Source organism: Megascapheus bottae, chromosome 4 (assembly GCF_031878675.1).
Source record: "Megascapheus bottae isolate mThoBot1 chromosome 4, mThoBot2.hap1, whole genome shotgun sequence".
Lineage (NCBI taxonomy): Eukaryota > Metazoa > Chordata > Mammalia > Rodentia > Geomyidae > Megascapheus > Megascapheus bottae.
Genome location: NC_143512.1, coordinates 6,639,737 through 6,661,139, shown reverse-complemented (window position 1 = coordinate 6,661,139; position 21,403 = coordinate 6,639,737). Strand labels below are relative to the sequence as shown.

The window sequence follows — 21,403 nt, the reverse complement described above, 5'->3', positions numbered from 1 at the left end:
AATGCATTTGTTGAAAAGACAGAGCATGTTATTTGTATTCTATAACTAACACAGAAGAGCCACTACAATATACTGAAGTATTAATTTTTATTTTTCAGCCTGAATAACTTCTCAAGACCTTATTTTCTCTATTTGTGAAGGGATAGGATCAAATTGAATTTTGATGTGTGTATAGATATCAATTGCCTACTTTCTCCTTCGTTGGGCTTGAAGCGCTGAACGTTCATTTTGGAAGCTGTCATACTTCTTCCACTCAATTTATTCAGGTACCTGAGAGATCTGTTGAAGCCTGAGAAGAATCTCAAAGTAGCTGCTCAGTAATGGACTTATGAATGAACTGAAGAAAAAAATGAATGAAAAAACTAAATGGAAAGCCATAGGCTCTCACTGAATCCCTTTGGTGGACCTACCCTTGGTTCAGTTTCAGGTCTGCCAACAAGTATCCCTAGGAATTTGCAAACAACTCTCCCTTCCAAGCAAGCTCTTAACAACATTTTGCTAAACAAGCTATTTTTTCTTTTTTTCATATATTTATTATTGTAATTAATAGAGAAGGGTTACATGATATTTGCCAAATAGATGGTGCATTAATTCCCATACATTGATACCCTTTCACATGTCTTGGTCCCCATTTCCCTCCCCCCCACCTCCACCCCTCATCTTGTTTTCCCCCCTTCCCTATCCAATTTCAAATAACCAAATACAAATATATCCCATATATCAGGTAACAAAGTGAGATACTGTAACAATATGAGATAACCAAGGGACAGCAAAAGAGATGACAGATAACAAGCTATTGTTTCAGCTCACAAACCACATACTTAATGTTGATGTCCTGGGCTGAGGCTTTTCCTTCTTCTCCATTCTCTCTGTTCATTTAATAATGTCACACCTTGTTTACAAGGCCCAGGGGACTTCTTTGCCATGGCCTCCTTGAAGCCACAGGCTATTTACTGGCTTCCCTTCCCTCTTCTTTTTTTTCTATCACTTCAGCAAAGATTTATTTTCAGCTTGACCTTCTTCCTAATCACTCGGACTTCCTTTATTTGTTTCTCTCCCACAGTAATTTCCAGGTTATCCTCTTCAACCACTCCCTTTCTCCTGTCTTTGTTCTTCCGTTTGATGCCTTGCCTCTACTTTTAAATTTACATTCTCTAAATATTTCACATTGTTCTCTTCTTGGAGGTCAAGTGTGTTTTTCTTTTGCTTTTCTTTTTTTCAGTTTCCTCCTTCAATCTCAAGCATGGAGGGGAACCAGTGTTTTTCTTTTTATATTTTCACTATATTTAAGTATACATATATATTTCACTATATATTCTTTCACTATATTTAATATTTTCACTATATTTAAGTAGTTGTACAAAAAAGTTGCCATTCATCAAAGCAGTTTATGAAGACAGTGTGTCTTGATCAATGTCACTCCCTTTCAACAGTCTCACCAACCCATTCCAACCCCTCCTTCTTTTATTTGTGTGTGTGTGTGTGTGTGAGTGTGTGTGTGTGTGTTTTAATTTAATTTTTAGGATATGTATTGGATATTTCTGTCACTTAACAAAGCAGTTTTTGTATACAATACATCTTGACTGTGCCATCCTTTAACATTTTCACCTCCCTTTGATGTAACCCTTCCTTTTTGTTGTTGTTGTTGTTGTTAGTTGGTCATGGGGCCTGAACTCTGGGCCTGGGCACTGTCCCTGAGCTTTTCAGCTCAAGTCTACCACTCTATCATTCTGAGCCACAACACCACTTCTGGTTTTCTGGAGGTTGACTTAGAATTTCTGAAGAATTAGTCTATTTGAGCTCTGCACAAAATCTATTATACTTTAGGTAATTCATTTGTAACTATGTGCATACCATCTACTATGTTTACTTATAGATTTATGGCACATTCTAGCTTCCAAAAATGAGAGAAAGCAGGCAATCTGTATTTCTCTGGGTCTGGCTTATGTCATTTAATATAATTTTTTCCAAGCCTTTCCCATTTCCTTACAAGTGGTACAATATCATTCTCTATGATGGATGAACAGAATTCCAGCGTGTGTGTGTGTGTGTGTGTGTGTGTGTGTGTGTGTGTGTGTGTGTAACCGCATTACAGCCAGGCTCATTGCAGCATGGTTTATCATAAGCCCAGATATTCCTCAGTGAATAAATGGATTAAAAAAAAAACCATGGAACCAGTGTTCCTAAGCCTTCAGATTATCTTGCTTAGTTACTCTGTTCAAATTTCTGAAGCTTTTCATTAGAAAATTGCTATGGATTACTCTGTGTCTCACACAAGTGTGCAAATATGTGCACAGACACAACTTTTCTTAGAATGAAGAAATGTACAATAAGCTGGCAAACTACTAACCAGGCAATTGTAGCACACTACTCATTTCTGTAAATAAAGTCTTCTTGACAAATAGTTACACACACACACACACACACACACACACACACACACACACACACACACACACATTTTCTGTCTACGGCTACTTTTCCATCCACAGATGAGTAGTTGTAAGAAATATGTTTTACCCTGCAATGTCTTCAACATTTACTTTTAGGTGCTTTATAAACAAGGTTTACCGTTTTATTCTAGATAAATGAGAAGCTTCTCATCACTGTGTGCCAAATTGTCTTCACACAGTATGCATAGTCAAATATCCTGCTTTCGTTTCAAGCCCCACATTCCCATTTCAGACATTCATTTCTCTTCCTGTAACCACACTAAAATATTCCCTCAGTGTACCAAGGCCTGGCTTCATGATGCTTGCTGAATAGTGTGAGAGGAAAAAGTAACGCAATGAATTCTCTCTTCCATAACATATTTATAAGGTCTCATCATTCAACCATTGTATTTTTTTTCCTTCTTGAACCATATCCATTTAGCACACAACTTTCCATTGCATTAGCTGTATTTATTGTTGCTTGAGTGGCAGGATACAGAATTATTACCCAGAGGAAAAGAAGCTCTCCCTAGCCCACTTCCAATCCAACATAAGTACTGCCTCTCTTCTCTTTAGATAGAATTTAGCTTCTTGGAAATAAACCAAGTGAGTCTTCCTTTGGGGAGCATCATCTAGAATGGAGGTGCTAAGATTCAGAGTTATGTGGACATACTTAAGCCTCATCTCTAGCACCTTCCTTTGAATCCTACCAGCACACTGTGTGTTCCTTTCAGCCAGCTGACTCACCAGCAAGTTATAGTGGCTACTAAACATTACCAGTAGATACATGGTTGACATGACTTATTTGCATGTATGAAAAGAACAAAACCTTTGAAATTATTTTAAGACAGGAGAGAGGTTGACCAAGATTCCTTATATATACATGTAGACAACAGCACCATGAGATCTCCCTCTTACACTACTCATGTATGCTAATAATAATTTAAGATGTATCATCTCTGATCAGCTGTATCTCTCTCAATTCTACCTCTCCTTGCTCTCTATCTGCTAGCCACATTTCTAGATTCATAGCTTCTGGTGTTTCCTTCGACTACTTTAGCTATCTTGTTGATCTGGTGGACTGGTTCCCTAATCTGATTCAAATTGCCACTGGTAGACATCTTATTTTGCCAGTAATGAGATTTTTAACACAGAATGTCCTGCACTTGCTAGGCAGGCACTCTACTTCTTGAGCCACTCTACTTCTTGCCCTTTTTGCTTTAGTTATTTTGTATATATGGTTTTGTGAGGTTATCTTATTTTGCCTAGGGATGGCCTCAAACCACATTTTTTTCATGATCCTTGGCTCTCGGGTAGTTGGGATTATAGGTCTACACCATCAAACTCTGGCCTTAGAGGTGTTACTTCCAACAATCCAATTAGTCAACTCAGTGCCACAACAGGATCCCATTTGCTTAATGCTTAGCTGCCTCATAACATAGGAAAAGAAAGCACAGTAGCACAAGGAAAAGAATAGACAGAACTCTTGTGATGCACAGCCACTGTCTATGCCTAGCTGTATGATACAGAAACTCAATCTCTCTGATCCTTATTTTCTCATCTACACGATGGGGATACCAACACCTATTTTGCAAAGTTGTTTACCATGATGTTAGTATCACCAATACCTTGCATATATTGCAATGTTCATTAGAGCACATTGCTTGGGTCTTCTATTTTTGTCAAGGATGTTCAGAGAAAAGTAAAATTTGAGAGTGTACAGAAACTGAATTAGTGACTTTGGAAAATGAAAAAAACATCTGTTTCTTAAGTTAGATCTTCTCTTACAACATATGCTTTTCTTTTTATGCTTTTGTCTTGTGTTAAAATCTTAGTTGGATGCAATGGTAAAGGTTCTTCTTTTATGTAATTTTCTGTGTGTCCATCTACCAAGCTCCTGAGGCCCTTAAGTTTAACTTACTATTTCCTCTCTCCATGGTTACACCTTTTTAATAGAAGTTTTATACACACACACACACACACACACACACACACACACACACACACACTTGGGAACTTTCTGAAGTTACAGGTAAGATGCTCCCATCCAATATTCAATATTTCTGCAGTACAAAAACAAGCAGGGCTGGGAATATAGCTCAGTAGTAGAGTATAGATGAGGCCCCAGATTCAGTCCACAGTAGAGGGGAAGAGGGATAAGGAAGAGGAAGAAGAGGAATTATGAAGGCGAGGAAGAAGAGGAAAGAAAAGACAGTCAGAGAAGAGAAAAAGAGGGAAACAAGGAAGGAGAGAGAGAGGGAAGATTGTGGGAGAGAAGAAAGGAAGGAAAGGAAGGTGGGAGGGAGGGAGTCAGAAATGAAGAAAGGAATGAACAAATAAATGAAGGAAGGAAGGACGAAATGAAAGGAGAACAAAGAAAATGACCATAAGCAGATATGTATAGAAATTTTACATTGAGAACTGATAATTAAGCGTGTACAAAGATTATTCTAGAATGAGATTTGGCAATTCTTGTTATAATAGCAAAAGAAATGAAAGTAGACATAAAATCAAAACCAAACATGAAACCATACATATTCAATTAAAAGGAATTATTAATTAAATAGGTGACATATAATGGAGTGCCACAGAGACATGTTGTGCTGTAGGAAATCCTTGGTGGTTTGTGATGAGATAGTAACTGAAGTTTAAGTAACTAGTTCAGGGTTTCTGGTCTAGCATATGATAAGAGCTCAAAGTCATCATTCCATTTAACCACAAGAAGAAAGCTGAGGATACTAAAAAGTCAATAATTCTTAGATCTAGCAAAAACACGATGTTATAAGTCAAACTGTCCACCCCCGAAATTGGGACACAGAGACAATCAAAATCCCCAAGCACAAACTTGTAAGGAGAATCTTCCATTCAAACACATGCTAGGAAAAGAAACTGAGGGCTGAGTGTACACAATTCTGAGACAAAATTAAAGTGGACTCCAGTCACAGGATAACTGAACCTTGAGGGGTCAGTTTTACTTGTGGGAACTCTACCCAGTGAATATTGGAGAAGATTCCTTCCTGTTTCTGACAGAGAGGAAGAAGCCATTTAAAAATATGTCAGACATGTGTTCATCTAACCAAGGCCAGCCTGTTAGAGAAACGCCTTTTCCAGAGCCTAACCTGCTTATGTTTTAGGGGAGCTTAGTTATTCTTAAGTGGGCAATACTCTGCTGTAGACAGCTCTGCCTTCCAGTGCCGGAAGGGAAATTACACAAGTCCAGTGCCCTCTAGCTGTTCCATGCTAGCTCTTCCTGAACTAAGGAAAGGAAAAGAACTAGGGATTTCAGCCCAGGGCTAAAACCAGATCTGAGGACTGTCACACATTACGGTTACTCCAATTCCTTATTACTGCACTACAAAAGCCTCATTTGCTCCAGTTTTTTTCCCCCCTATTCAAGATATCATATCCATCCTTGAACAAGGAAGACTAAAAAAAGCAAATAAACAATGTGAAGAGAATGAACAGGTATCACAGAAACGGTCAGATATGGTGAGCAGCCATATCTGTAGACAAGCGTACATAAGAATAGCATCTGATTTAGACACTAATGGAAAACAACTGCAAATCTACAATGCTAACCAGAAAAAAAAAAGATTGAACTCTGTCAGCTGCTGGGGGCTCATTCCTGTAATCTTAGCTACTCAAGAAGCTGAGACCGAGAAGACTTTGGCTCAAAACTAGCTCAGGTAAACAATGTTTGTAAGGGGCTAGGCATTTGGCCTAGTGGTAGAGTGCTTGCCTAGCATGCACAAAACCCTGGGTTGGATTCCTTGGTACCACAGACACAGAAACAGCTAGAAGTAGTGCTGTGGCTCAAGTGGTAGAGCTCTAGCCTTGAGATAGCTCAAGGACAGTGCCTAGGCCCTGAATTCAAGCCCCAGGACTGGCAAAAAAAAAAAAAAGTTTGTAAGACTCCCATGTCTAAAAATAACCAATAAAAAGTAAGACTACATATGTGGTTCAAGTAACAGAACACGAGCCAGGAGTGAGCAAAATAAGTAAGCATGAGGCCCTGTGTTCAGCGCTCAGTACTGAAATAATGGTAATGATAAGAAAATAATAATAAAAAAATAAGAATCTTCAAAAGTGAAGGAGATAGAAAGACGCAAAAAAAGGAGACATTTTCACAAAGACCAGCCTTTCATGAACTGATAAGTATTCCACGAGTTTTGTGTTACAATACTTGTTTAGCAAGTAGCAGGAAGCCTCAGGTGTGATCTTCAGCGCGTAAGTAATAAACAGTCAACCAATTCTTGAAAAAAATGTCAAGAATAGGAAAATGGCATAGATCAAAACAGATTTATGTAAAGAAAGAATATTAGAGAACTAACAAGCAAAGATAAAAATAAACATTTTTGTTCTCAATAGATCTAGCATAAAACAAATTTCCAATTATAATAACAACAATGTATTTGATTACATAAGAATATGAATGTATATATGTACAATTGAGCATTACTGAAATGAATGGGAGAATGAGAGAAAGGAGTTGGGAACATTTTGTTTAAAGGTACTTTCACTCCCTGAAAAGTAGTATTCTCTTATCTGAGAAGGGACTTAGATTTACTATAAACAGATATGTAAACTTCAGAGCAACCATGAGGGAAAAAAAATAAAAAGAGATGTGTAATTGCTATAGTTAAATGGATTCATAATTAAGGCTAAATTAAGACTACAAAAGGCACAAAAATACAGAAGATAAAAATAAGAACAAATCTTTAGTAAGTTTGGTAACTATCCATCCTATTGTACTAATAGTCATTTTGATGTCTGCAGGTGCACTGATATACACCAAACCACTTAAAAGGGATTGTCTAAACAAACTCCCTTAAAGCTGTTGAATAATAAAGGATGGGTCAAGGGAGAATAAGGGAAAGGCTCAATGTGATCATTGTGCACACATGTGTGAAATACCATGTTAAAACCCCACTGAGCAATTAACATACACTTACAATGAATGACAAAAATGTAAAATAAGAGGTGCTGAGAAACTGGAGAGGGTGAATGTGGTCTCAATATTTTATGTACATATGCAAAAATAAAACAACTTCAATTTCTGCTTGGTTTGAGAGGCAGGGAGGGGATGAAGGAAATGGATGGAGAGTGAAGGAGTTTAGTAAACGTACATTGTATGCATATGTGGATATTTCAAAACAGATGCCAATACATATGTGAAAAAAAAAAAGATTGTCCTTGGAAGAAAAAAAGTAACATCGAACTATAAATTGCCTACCTCCCAAAAAAACACTTAAACACAAGGACACAGACACATATGGATTCAATAAAAAGGAATTCAGAAAGACATACTAAGATAATACTAACCAAAGCAAGCACAAGAAGCTATGTTCATTTCAAACAGGGCAGACTATTTAGAGCAAGGAAAGTTAACAAAGATAGAGCACTCCATATCACTAAAATAAATCAATCTTCTATGCCCATGTGCTAATTAATAATCAAAATACCTAAGGCCAAAGCTGATAGAACAACAAGAAGTCTGTGAGTTCACTATTATTCACTACTGTAGATGGTAATATCTGGCAAACCAATTACGGATAAGGGCATGTTGAACCACACAGCACTACTAATTACTGGACTATGATGGATATCTGTAGATTGTATCACCTATCAATAAAGAATCTTCTGAAATTCATATAGAACACTCGTTACATTCTTTGTAGGCCAATTTCTGACGTTTAGGGCAGTAGAAGTGTTTCTTTTTAAGATACTAAATGGTAGATAAATGTCATCGTATATTTGCTGAAATCCATAGAACACCAAAAGTAAATGCTACGGACTTTGATAACACATGGGACTTGTAACTAATTCTCTGGGGTGAGATGTTGCTAGGAAAGGTGATTGGTATAAAGAAAGGGAACACACTTAACTTTTCCATACCTAAAGTACCTCTTAAACGTAATGTTCATTTGTTATAGTTGTGTTAATGTGACGTACTAGTAGCTGCAAGCAGCTCTAACAAATACTATAAACTGGGTCTTATAAATAATAGAAATTCCTTTCTTATAATTCCTAGAAATCTATTACCAAAGCAGATGTAGTATCTCAAAGGCCTACATTATAATGCTTTCTATTGTGGATAAGATATTCTGTCCTTTTTCTGTTTCTCTCTTTCTTTTTTTCTTTTCCAGTTCTGTGGTTTGAACTCATGATTTCTAAGTAGGTATTCTACTCCTTAAACCACATTCTGAAGGCTTTTGGCTTTAGCTATCTTTCCAAATACAGTCTCAAACATTTTTGAGAATGGGCTTCTTATCCATATCTCCTGAGTAACTGAGATTATAGATAAAAACCACCATAGCCAATTTATTTTAAAGAAGGTCTCACTACTTCTTCCCATGCTAGCCTTAAACTATCATTCTCTCAGCCTCTCCTTCCCGAGTAGATACGATTACAGGTGTGAGTCATCTCTCTTGTTCTCTGGTACCAAACAGAGTTCCATAAGAGAAGGGCCCTAATACCATTCGTACAACCTTACCCTCATGACCTAATCCACCCTAAGATTACCACATGAGGAGCTAGGAGTTCAACGTATGAATTAACAGGGTTAGTGACGCCACATACAGATTATGCTAAGTGACAAAAGCAATTTAAACATTGCATTTTCCCATTTATTAGGCGGGAAGTTTCAAGGTGGTTTCTTCAGAAGTCTGTAAGAAAAGGCAGGTCTGTGGGGTTTTGTAATGTTTATCTGATTTGTCTCATTATGATGCTTAGATTGGGTCCCATAATGCTTAGCTTTGTATACCTCATCTTTGATTTTCCAATATTCGGTGTGTTTGTACACCTGAAAATCTGGAATTTAATGATTTGTTTTCAAATAAATGAGTAAAGAGTGAATATCAGTTGGCAAAGGCATATTTGATGACTGCTCATTATACTAAGGTGCTTTAGTTTGTCACACCCATTGAACCAATCCACAGATAGATACATTAATAAAGAGTGAACACAGAGCACTAGTGGAACTCTCAACTATATTCTCATTACGAGACTCTCTTTTCTTAGGGACTGTTCAATAAAAGCCTAAACTGACGGTGAACTCGTTAAATACTGTATTAGGACTACTGACTGTTTCATACCTTTGGTGTAGAGCTCAAAGATTTCCAAGTATGCACCTAATAATCTGAACAAGACAACGGACTGAGATCAATGGGAAAAATTCCAGAATTTGCATTTATATATGTTGTAGGGTCTTTGGGTATGTGTGTGAGTTTGTGTGTGTTTTCACTATTATTGTTGACACAGGGCCAACAACATGTATACTAAAGTCGGAATCCTTTTGCTTTAGCCTTCAGAATGACACTATACAATACCATACTCTGCTCTAGTTTGTATTTTTATGCTATCTCTTTTTATACTTCAGTTTTATATTACTTGTAAGATAGTAACATGGTATTTTGTGTATAACTTATACATACATGTGCATGTATATATACATATGTACATAGAGAGAAAAATAAATGAGAGCGAGAGAAAGAAAGAAGAGGAGGAAAAGGAAGAGAAGGAAGAGATGGAACACATAGTTCAGAGGAAAGGGGATTAAAATCCCCAGGTTGTATTACAGATTGAAGGTTTGACATGGTCACTCAGACAGCTAATACATTATCCTATTTTTTTTTCTGCCTCTTCTCATTGTTCTTTCAGAAAGTCAAACTGTTTTTGAAATGCATGATTCATGGCAAGAAAGTAAAGATATGGTTTAACATTACATTTTCCTGTAAGCCTAAATTATACATTTATATACCTAAATAGACCCTCAACCCTCTAGAAAATGGAAAAACACAAATCATCTTCTCCTCTACCAGATTTTCCTGTGTCTCTCAAGAACACTGCTCTAGGCATAGATAATACCGGATGGAAATGAATCATGGAGAGAATCACTATGTAAGTATGTGACAGAAATGATCACTGACAGCACTCTGGCTGCCTTAAACATTACAAGAGGCATCAGCAAAACCCAGTCTCCAGGCGCCATTACTCTGAGGGAACTCTGCCAATCCCAACATTACTTAGAAGGTACATTTTTTATGTTCCTCAAAAGCCAACTGTCAAACTAGATCAATAGTTTTCAAGCACATTCCTGGACTTGAGGTTAGCCTATGAAAGAGATAAGCAGGACCCTTTGCCACTCCCCAAACCACAGACTCCTTTGCCAGGGAAGCCTTGATGAATCTATTACACTGTAGGGTATTGGGGGGGAGGGGCGGCAGTGACCTGGACCGGAAGAGGTGAGGCTTTACAACCTATAATTCTGCTTCTAGCAATCCTCCACTGAGTAGGGGAAGGAGGCAGACATTGCTGGGGGTTATGTTGAAAACTTTTATCCCAGGATGTAAGAGACAACAAATGACCCCAAGATAATAGTCACACACCTTACGTGTTTCAAATCCTCCCCATCTATTCCCACAGCCCAGGTTAGATTCACAGAAACGTCTTTCACAAAAGTGGTCCACATAGGAGAGCAGGAACTACAAAGACTTGACACAGGATTAATCAGTGAACACATGTGATTGTCATATTAGTACTTTAACACTGGATGACAGCTGTTTTGCAGTATCATTCATTTTTAGCAGAATATATGTCCTAATTCTCTTCTTAGTGAATTTCTGCTGTTAGAAATATTATGCAAAGCATGAAATACATGCAAAGTATCTTGAGAAATGCTGCAAATACTTTTAATTAGAATTGCTTTCGCAGCAATATGGTGTTTCTTCAAAAGACTAAACATAGAGCTCCCCTATGACCCAGCAATTCCACTCCTTGGCATCGTCCAGAAACAAGGACATACTAAAGCCACTAGCACAACGATGTTCATTGCAGCACTATTTACCATAGCAAAGATATGGAACCAAACCAGATGCCCCTCAGTAGATGACTGGATAAAGAAGATGTGGTATTTATACACAATGGAATTCTATGCTGCCATCAGAAAGAATGACATTTGTAAGGAAATAAAATGACTTGAAAAATCATATTAACTGAAGTAAACCAGACTCAAAAGAATATAGGCTCAATGATTTCCCTCATTTGCAATAATTAGTACACACCTAGGACTCTCCTAATAGAGGATTACATTAGTGCAAAACCTAGATACATAAGGCCATATAGGATGAGGCTAAATGAAAGGATCTCCAGGATATGGAAGCAAGAGCTGTATATTGTGTGATTGTTGTTCTTAATGTACTATGTTATTTCTCTTCTCTTTTGTTGCCCTTTGGTTAATCTCAGATTGTTACTGCATCTGACTTTGTCACCTGGCATATTGTATATAGGTTTATTTGTTTATTTGAAATAGGAAAGGGAGGGGGAAAACAAGATGATTGGGAGGGGGTGGAGGGAGAGAAATGGCGACAAAAACATGAGAAGGGATATCAATGTGTGAGAAGTAATGTACCTACTATCTGGCGAATATAACTGTACCCCCTCTATACATTACAATTAAAAAAAGAATTGCTTTCGTTACCATTAGTCTCAAAGACTCCCGGCAACCAGTTGTGAGGCATTTTGAATACCTATTATGATTGATGTCTCAAATTTGGAAATGGGTTCTCAGAATAAACTCTGTGTGTGTGTGTGTGTGTGTGTGTGTGTGTGTGTGTGTATGTGTGTATGTGTGTGTGTATGTCCTACTAATGCTTGAATTCAAGCTCTTTCAGCTTTTCTATCCATGGCTGGTGCTCTACCACTTGAGCCATGCCTCCAGTTATGGCTTTTTGCTAGTCAATTATAGAAAAGGGTCTCTCAGATTTGTCTGCTCAGGCTGGCTCCAACTTTGATTCTCAGATCTTAACTTCCTGACTATCCAGCTCTGATTTTCTTAAATTTTTATTCTATATTTTTATTCTATTTTAATTTATCATCTCCATACCTTATTAACTATATTCATTACTTTACATTGAGAGTTATAAAATTAGGTGCCAGTGGCTCACATCTGTAATCCTATCTACTCAGGAAGCTGAAGATCTGAGTATCCTGGGTGAAAGCCAGATGGGGCACTAAAGTCGGCGAGACTCTCATCTCCAATTAACCACCAGAAAACTGGAAGTGGAGCTGTGACTCAAAGTGGTAAAGTGCTAGCCTGGAGCTGAAGAGCTGAGTGACAGCACACAGGCCAGCCAGATGTTCCAAGCCCCATGACAGAGAGAGAGAGAGAGAGAGAGAGAGAGAGAGAGAGAGAGAGAGAGAGAGAGAGAGAGAGAGAGAGAGAGAGAGAGAGAGACAGAGGGAGGGAGGGAGGGAGGGAGGGAGAGAGAGAGAGAGAGAGAGAGAGAGAGAGAGAGAGAGAGAGAGAGAGAGAGAGAGAGAGAGAGAGAGACTCTTAATGGCTTCTGACTAACTGGGAAGATAGGAGGAAAACTATTTTTTTCAGTATTTGTTCTAACAGGTAGAGCAATTGGTCTCAAAGTTTTCTTGAGTGATAGGCTGAGGCGAAGATGGAAGATGATCTTCAGAGGAGATAGAAGAACTCCTATCCTTGTTCTTCATTATGTCAACATTTCAGGAGCTGACATAATGATTAAGCTGGCTGACTTAAAACAAGGAAGCTGACTCCTTGTTTGCAAAGAGCATGGGCTCTGTGATTAGAAAAATAATCAGAGTTTTAACTCTAACTCCCCTATATGAAATTTAGGAACAAACTCATCTCTGAGTTTCAGGTTTTTTCTGTCTAATCAATTTTGGGGAAAACATATGCATGTACATACATGTCATAAGTACACAATGTAGAAGTGTGGCTGTGACTGGCTCATAGAAAGGGTTCAGAGTGATATCCGCTATCAGAGTAGACAGTGGTAGACTCATTCTGCAGATGAGTATACTGATGGTAAGGGTTGTGTAGTATCTGAGGATAAGATGCAAGTGTTATGTCATCAAGTAAAGGTACAAAACAACTATGACAGAAAAGAATGATGAACTAAGATAGTTAAATATTACAATTAAGTTTTTCTTAGTAATCAGCATAGAACAGTTCATCTTAGCTTAAATGCAGGGAGATTACCATGGAGACAGTAGTAAGACCCAAAGACTTATTTATTGGGTATAATCTTGTATTGTGCAAGCATATGTTGTGCTAAATCCAGAAAATTAAGGCGCTTAAAGTACTTTGTCAGGGCCATATTCCATCTGGAGTGTCATGTTTAGTAGTAGGCACTATCTTCAGAAGATTATTTGCAAAACATAATAGAACTTGGAAAAGAAATCCAAATGGTAAAATGCTTACAGGAAAGAGAGAACTGAAGAAGCTAGAAATAACCAAGAGATGTTCAGAATTCAGTAACTGTCACCAAACACGTAAAAAAAAAACAGTAAAATTATAGAGTAATAGTAACAATTAATACATATAGAGTACCTATGTGCAAAGTGGACACTGTTATCCTTAGTCTGCAGATGAGGAAAATGAAGCCCAAGGAGTCTAAATTACATTGTCTTACAGGAAGAAAGGGCAGATCAAATTTCCCCTCAGCAATCCGTTTCTATATCTGGGCAGGATAGTAGAGCTATCTGTTAATTTTGTCTACCCTTACAGGAGGATCATGCTAAGTTAGCTCCACCAATCTCTTTCTTTTCTTTTCTTATCTTTTCTTTTCGTGTGTGTGTGTGTGTGTGTGTGTGTGTGTGTGTGTGTGTGTGCATGCATGCCAGTCCTGGGCCTGGGTGCTGTCCCTGAGCTATTTTACTCAAGACTAGTGGTCCACCACTGAAACCACAACTCCCCTTCTGGCTTTAGAGTGGTTCATTGAAGATAAGAGTCATGGACTTTCTGACTGGGACAAGCTTTGAACCAGGATACTCAGATCTTAGCCATCTAGGTAGCTAGGATTATATGTGTGAGACACTGGTGAACAGCTTTGTTCCAATCTTTTAACTTTTTTTGCCAGTCCTGAGGCTTGATCTCAGGGCCTTAGCACTGTTCTTGGGCTTTCCTCAAGGTTAGCGCTCTACCACATGAGCCACAGCACCACTTGCAGCTTTTTCGATGTATGTGGTATGGAGGAATTGAACCCGGGTCTTTGTGCGTGCTAGGCAAGCATTCTACCACTAGGCTAGGCTCCCGGTCCCAGCTTCAATCTTTTAAAGTGGGTTGTGGGCATATGATTTGCTTTTTCCATTAAAAAAAAATGTAAGCTTACCTCATATTTTCATTAGGGCAGTAAAAGTTTGCAACTCGCTACATACTCAGCTTGTCCTGCCCAGATATGTAATGATAAGGTCTCCACCCATTTTGGATAAGAAAGCTTCCCCAAAGACCCATGCAAGCTAAGCAGCAGAAGCAAGACCTCTACCATCATGATTTCACTGCTACACAGGCTTTTCAAATCTTTAAAGAATCCCCAAATAAGGAGAATGTTCTATTTTACGCTTAAACTATGCATCATTTGTAGAAGCCATAGAAGAACAATCGAGACTTGTTTTTCTTTGTTAAGAAGTTTTCCAAAAGTTGCTTCACAATGGTTGTGAGCTCCCTGATGACAGCAATAGACAAGCAGAGGACAACAGATCCACACAGGAAAGGAATTGGTTTCTCTAAGGAAGTTTAAGCAAACATTTTACTGAGAACCCCCCTGTGTCAGGCATTCTAGGCACAAAGATAAATCCAAACACACAGATCCTGTGCTCAAGGAAATAATATCAAGGGCAGAAGTAGATAACGTCTGTGTTTTCCAGTCAAATTAGAGATAATAACATGGCCTGGCTGAAGCCAAACAGCAAGACTGAACCTACCAATAACCACATAGCACTAGAAATCCTACAGATACTTATAAGGTTGTATTATTATTTTTCAATTAGGAGCCAAAAGTATAGGACTTACAAGGAGAGGGAAATGGGAGAATTGCTGGGTTGAAAAGGAAAAACATTTTCCCTTTCTCTAGTTACCATTTTCTTTTTCTCTTGCAAACCAGGCATATTATCTGGCTTACATCAGAGGTGTTCAGAGAGGGGAACAGTCTGACTCATGGCAATTGTTTCTGACCTTTTCCATGGCTTCTGCCTCCCCTCCACGCCAGGAAGGGAGCCTTTCAGCACTGCTCAAGTCAGACTTGAAGAGAGGAAATTACCTTTCTATAAAGGGCTATTCTTTAGTTCAGAAACCAGCCAGAGCCTTTCCAAAACATGAAATGGTTTTTCTTTTTTTTTCCTAAAAGGGCATGAGAGTAGTGTTTTTAGGATTCTGATATTCAAAAAGGGGTGTAAGAAATCCTCAAATAAATAATTGATTCCAAAGAACATTCTACCACTGTGTCATAAATGACACCTTACAACAACCTTAACACCAGGACATGCTTTCCCTGCTGGAATCAGTAGTTAAAAGTTTGTTCTGTGAAACTTTGGAAAATTAAATGGAGAAGAGATAAAGCTGTGCTTCTATTGGCTAACTGCATTTCGATGGAAAAACAACTAATCAGGATAAGCATAGACTGCAATCGTTAGGAAGCAGGCATTTCCATTTCAGGAAATTATGATGGAATTCGTGAGGAATAATATATGGTGATGGATTCTCAGCCATTACTTACAAAGCCATCAGCTTTCACTTTTAACCCCCCAGGCCTGCCCAGGTCTTGAATTTTCAGAAAGATGGCTTTGCTTTTTTTTTTCTTTCCTCTGTGAAATAAACACATAAATCATCAGGGTATGCTGGATTTCAATGCTATCCCTTCAGATAATTCAGAATGGCATGAGTTACTGTACAAGACGCAGGGGGAAAAAAAGCTGGTTTTGACACATGTAAGCACAGCGGGGCATTTTGCAGCTTGTGCTAGCTTAATATGCACCCTTAATATCCTCGTCTGTTTTCAAAAATAGGACAATATTCTTTGCAGAGACAGCTGGATCCCTGCGATGCCAGGTCTTGTGCCAAATTATGTCCACAAATATACTCTTTACACACACAGAGAGAGAGAGAGAGAGAGAGAGAGAGAGAGAGAGAGAGAGAGAGAGAGAGAGAGAGAGAGAGAGAGAGAGAGAGAGAGAGGAAATGAATGCTGGGCTAGCACAGGAGCAAAGCAGAGAGATTTCCCAGTGTTTAGTCTAGTGGATCCACGCCCAAAAAAAGTTTCGAGGACAGAAGTATGGGAGAGAGATTGGCCCATCCTGCGCCGGCCTGCTCTGGACCCCATGTCCCCAGCCTCCCTTAGCTGTCCGCCCTTGTGACCCTGGGACAGAGGGGCCCGGTTAGTTAGTGTGCTTGCTGTGGGTCACTTGGTGGGAGAAATCTGGAAACCCCTTACTTAGCCTTCCCCGGGCTGACCGAGCTGACACACCCACCTGAGTGGATCGCCCAGGGCTGCGCCCACGGGGCAGCGGGCAGGACAGGCAGGGGGTCCTGGGACCCTTACAGTGTAACACGAAGACGCTGCAGTTGGAGACACAGGCGAACCCAGGGTCCAGGGAAGGTTTTTCTCTTCTCCACCTCCCCCCCCCCCCCCCGCCCCTTTGCAAAGTGAGTTACAGAAAGTTGGACGGGGCCTTGGAGGACAAGGCTGGCGGAGGTGGGGGTGAGGGCGGGAGGAGAACCCCAGCCTTCCCCCCACCCCTACCCCCACCCCGCCCCAGCACCTTACCTGGTCCTTGGGACCTAGATTCTGCAATACTTCCTTGCCGGTAGCGGTCCGGATCTCCACCCCGGCGGCTGGCGCGGGCGGCGCGGGCGCGGGCTCCCGGCTCTCCTCCCGGCCTGGGCCCCTGCGCGCCGGGGAATCCGCTTGGTCCCCAGCTCGGCTCCCCGCGCCGCGGCCACTGCCCTGGCTGCTCCGGGGAGTCTTCGCGCCCCGCTGCCCCACGCTCAGGGCATCGAAATCCAGCGTCTTGCTCTCAAAGGCGCCCTCCACGTTACAAAACATGCCGCCGTACTTCTGCCGCGGGACCTGGTCGGTGGTGCCCGGCCTGGCCAAGTACACGGGCAGATCGTCCTCGTGGGAGCTGTCCCAGCCCCTGCGTCCCGAAGCCATGATGCCAGCGCAAGGGAGGCCCGCGCACTGCCTTCCTCGGAGTCGGGTCCGGACGCCGCCAGCCGCGTGCGCCGAGCCACAGAGACTGGGGCGGGAGGAGGCGCCTGAGCCTTCGCGCCAGAGGCGGCAGTGCGGCTCCGGTTCCTGCCTGGCCCCCGCCAGCCGCCAGCCCGCGCGCCCCGAGCGGGCCCGGGTTCCCCGCACGTCCTGGAGCCTGGAGCCCACCCACCTCGAGCACCCCTACAGCCACTGCCTCAGTTGCAACCAGCCCCAAGGGGGACGCGAGGCTGGAGGCAGGCGGGTGCGCCTCTCCACCCCAAATCCAAAGTTAGCGCGCGCTCTATTGCGCACACCCACCCTCCCGCTAGGGCAAGCAGCTGCAGGCGTGTTCCCCCACACACGCACACGCACACGCAGCTCTCAGACGACTTCCAAACCATCGCACTCAAGACTCGAAATGTGCGCGCTCTTGGGCGCACCGCATGCATTAGCATCCCAGGTTGAGACACACACACACACACACACACACACACACACACACACACACACACACACACACACACACACACACACTTTTGACCCTGGTTTGCACATAAAGCAAATTGTCTTCATTTACCACCAACAGAACTCATGCTATGCACTCACAATCCTACCCACAAAAGCCACCCAGTTCCAGAATCTGTTTCACAAATCTGCTCACCTACCCTTGTGAAGTAGGGGGGGGGTCCCCTTACCTCACATACACTCTCCGAGACTTTGCTTTTTACCTGCCTTATTTCCCCTTACACACATAATTACAGATCACAGACAAGCATCTCTCTATATCTTCTGCCTTGGAAAATGCTCTAAAGTAAAGCCCTGTTCATCATATAGCAGACACAGTCTTCGACCTCACACAGTGATTGAAGCCCAGATTTATCTCCCTCAAATCCCTACACAAGACTAGATTTACCTGAAAAAAAAAAAAAGTACAACCAGCTGAACGCCTGTCACTCACGCTTGTAATCCTAACTACTCAGGAGGCTGAGATTTGAGGATCTCATGACCAGTGAAGTAATGAAAAGCCAGAATGGAAGATGTGTCTCAGATTGTAGACAGTCAGCTTTGAAAGGGAAAAGCCAAGCAAACGTGCAAAGCCATGAGTTCAAGCACCAGCACTGGTATAGGACAACCAAACAAAAACCCCAAACTGCTTCTTTTCTGGATCTCCCATTAGTAACATGGATTTAGTAACAATCCTACAAGAGCAGATCTCTGGTCTGTTTAGTTCATCTTTGTATAGGAAGTGCATAGGACATCCTGAAATGCACAAATGATACTCCATCCATTCTTTCTGAGTAAAAGGGAAATAATAATAAAGATGAGAGTCCATGGAGCTATTGATATTAGTCACATTATTAACTGATTTCTTGTTCATAAGCATGCAGGAAGTTTCTCTGAGCACACAGGCACAGTCTTGGTATCTGCACTGGGGTTGATGAACTGAAGCTCAAAACTCCAGTTTTGGGATAAAACGTTACTGAGAACTGAGACCCTAAAGAATCTCAGTGTCAGACCTAGGGCTGCCACAAAGTTATGTGGAGTTGAAGTTGGTTTAAAGTCAGAACAAAGACAAGTGTGTTGATACAAGTGGCATGTGGTGAACACAGGCACTCACTAAACTGCTCACGGTCTATCATAATCATTTATTTCTTAAACTTTTCCTTCTGGGTTTGTGTGTGTGTGTGTGTGTGTGTGTGTGTGTGTGTGTGTGTGTGTATGTGTCTATCTTAATACTAGGCCTTGACTCAGAGTTTGGATGCTGTCCTTTAGCTTTTGCCCTCAAGGTTGGAACTTTACTGTTTGAGTCATAGCTCCTCCATTACTGGCTTCTTGATGGTTAATTGGAAATAAGAGTCTCACAGACTTTCCTGCCCAGGCTAGTTTCGAACTGTAATTCTCAGATGTCAACTTTTTATTATCAAGGATAATACTTATGAGCTACGTGCCCCCAGAATCTAATTAGTGACAGACTCTATTTTAGTGTGAGGAATTCATAATAAAGCTCAACTGCCCTGTCTTTGCCAGGTAGCTTGTTTCTTTCACCATTTCTGAGGACATTAATGTCTTCAGTCTTTCATTTAGTTGCAGGCTCTACAAAGACAGACCCTTGCTTTATACCTACACCTGTGACAAGTACCCCCTCGCCCCCGAATTACTGTGGAACATACTCCTAGTGGGAGAAACAAATGCATAAAATGACACATCGTAGTGGTTCATGTCTGTAATTCTAGCTACCAAGGAGGCTTAGATCTTAGGACTGCAATTTGAAGCCAAACAAGGCAAGAAAGTCAGTGACACTCTTATCACCAATTAACTACCAAAAAGACAGACATTGAACCATGGTTCAAGTTGTAGAGTGCTATCTCTAAGCTCAGAAATAGTGCCCAGGCTCTGTGTTCAAACCCAAGGACCTGAGGACAGGTACACACACACACACACACACACACACACACACAAACATAGAGCAATGAAGAGCTATGATGAAAAATAAGACCATGAGGAAACCTATATTAAGAATTTGTAAGTGCCAACAAATTTAATGGTCGTGTTCTCTGCTAAGGACTTCCTATGTACTATGAATTTTTTACATATAAGGAAGCAGTTTGAATGTTCGATTTTTGACAGTCATAGCTGAAGTAAAGACACATGCAGAGTCTAAGCTTTCCTTTGAGAAAAGTCAGACTCAAGATGTGGAAACATGCTTGCCTGTGTTCACGTTTGTTGGTGCACACACCTATACACCATTTTTTGTAGCTGCAAGTGAGTTCTGCTCTTATACTGTATTGCAACTGTGAATTCAAGCAAATAATTAAGAAAGTAAAGCACGGGCTGGAAACTAATTGTTTCTATCTGTAATCCTAGCTGAGTTCTGAAGATGATGGTTCAAAACCAGCCCAGTTTAGGGAGTCCTTGAGAATCTTATCTTCAATTAACGAGCAAAATAAAAACCAGAAGTGGAACTCTGACTCAAGTGCTCAAGTGGCAGAGCACTAGCCTTGAGTCCAAAATCTCAGGACAGTGTCCAAGCCCTGAGTTCAAATCCAATACCCATACACACAGAAAGAAAGTAAAGTATATATATATATATACATATATATATATATGCGTACCTGTATAATATACACCCACATGCATATGTACATATATATGATTGAAATGAGAATGCTGTTCTGAACCTAGCTCTGCAACGGTTGTCTTAAGGAAAGGCCTTGTTTCACATATTTGTGACTTTCCTCTTCAAGTTTGCCTCACCCTCATAAACAGGTTTATTAAGGACTTGATTGTGTGAGGAAGACATAGTACTGAGCACTTCATACATCTCATCTAATCTTCACAAGGACCTCTTTAAGTCTATTGTGATTATCATTTTCCCTTTCACCAGTGAAGACAAAGACATCCGGAGATGTTAAATTCCTTGCCCAAAGTATCATGATTAGTACTTCAAACTGGAATTAAAACCTTCTGTCACAGGAAGTCAGCATAACTATTAACCTCGAATCGTGAGTCTCGGGGAGAAAAGTCAGGCAAAGCACACACACAAATCCCAGCAAAAGTGATGGGATAATTTATTAGGAAACAGATATGGCAGAGCAAGAATATTATTATCCATTATTCACTTCATTTCCATGCACCTTTAGGGTACATATAAGAACACTGTTGATTCAGGAATGGGGTCTCTGATCAGGATCACAGTTCCAGGCCTCCTTCCTCTCAAACAAAAGGATAGAGACAGTTTCAGTGGAAGATAGAAAAAAGGCTAAGTACACTCAGGAGGAGATGAATGATTAGATGGGCTGAACTGGAAGACACAATTAGGCTAGAGGTCATTGAATGGAGTTTTGTGCCTCTGAGCAGGCCCTGGTTTCTTGGGGTTGACTGAATTGCCTGTGCTTATGCTTCTAAGGGAGACTGAGCCAAGGTCTTGGGCGTGGTTGGGCCCAAAAGTCATTGTAAAGTCATTGGCTTCTT

The 21,403-nt window shown here is 40.7% G+C and overlaps 1 protein-coding gene across 1 annotated transcript in view; it reads right to left on the bottom strand.

Annotated features, from left to right (window-relative positions):
• Dpysl3 (dihydropyrimidinase like 3) overlaps positions 1-17,487 on the bottom strand; it is a 102,235-nt gene extending 84,748 nt beyond the window's left edge. Inside the window, exon 1 of the mRNA XM_090331272.1 lies at positions 17,006-17,487. Within this exon, the coding sequence (XP_090187398.1) occupies positions 17,006-17,392 (387 nt within the window). The 5' untranslated portion in view covers positions 17,393-17,487. The remainder of the gene's footprint in view (positions 1-17,005) is intronic.
• Between the last annotated feature and the right edge of the window lie 3,916 nt (positions 17,488-21,403).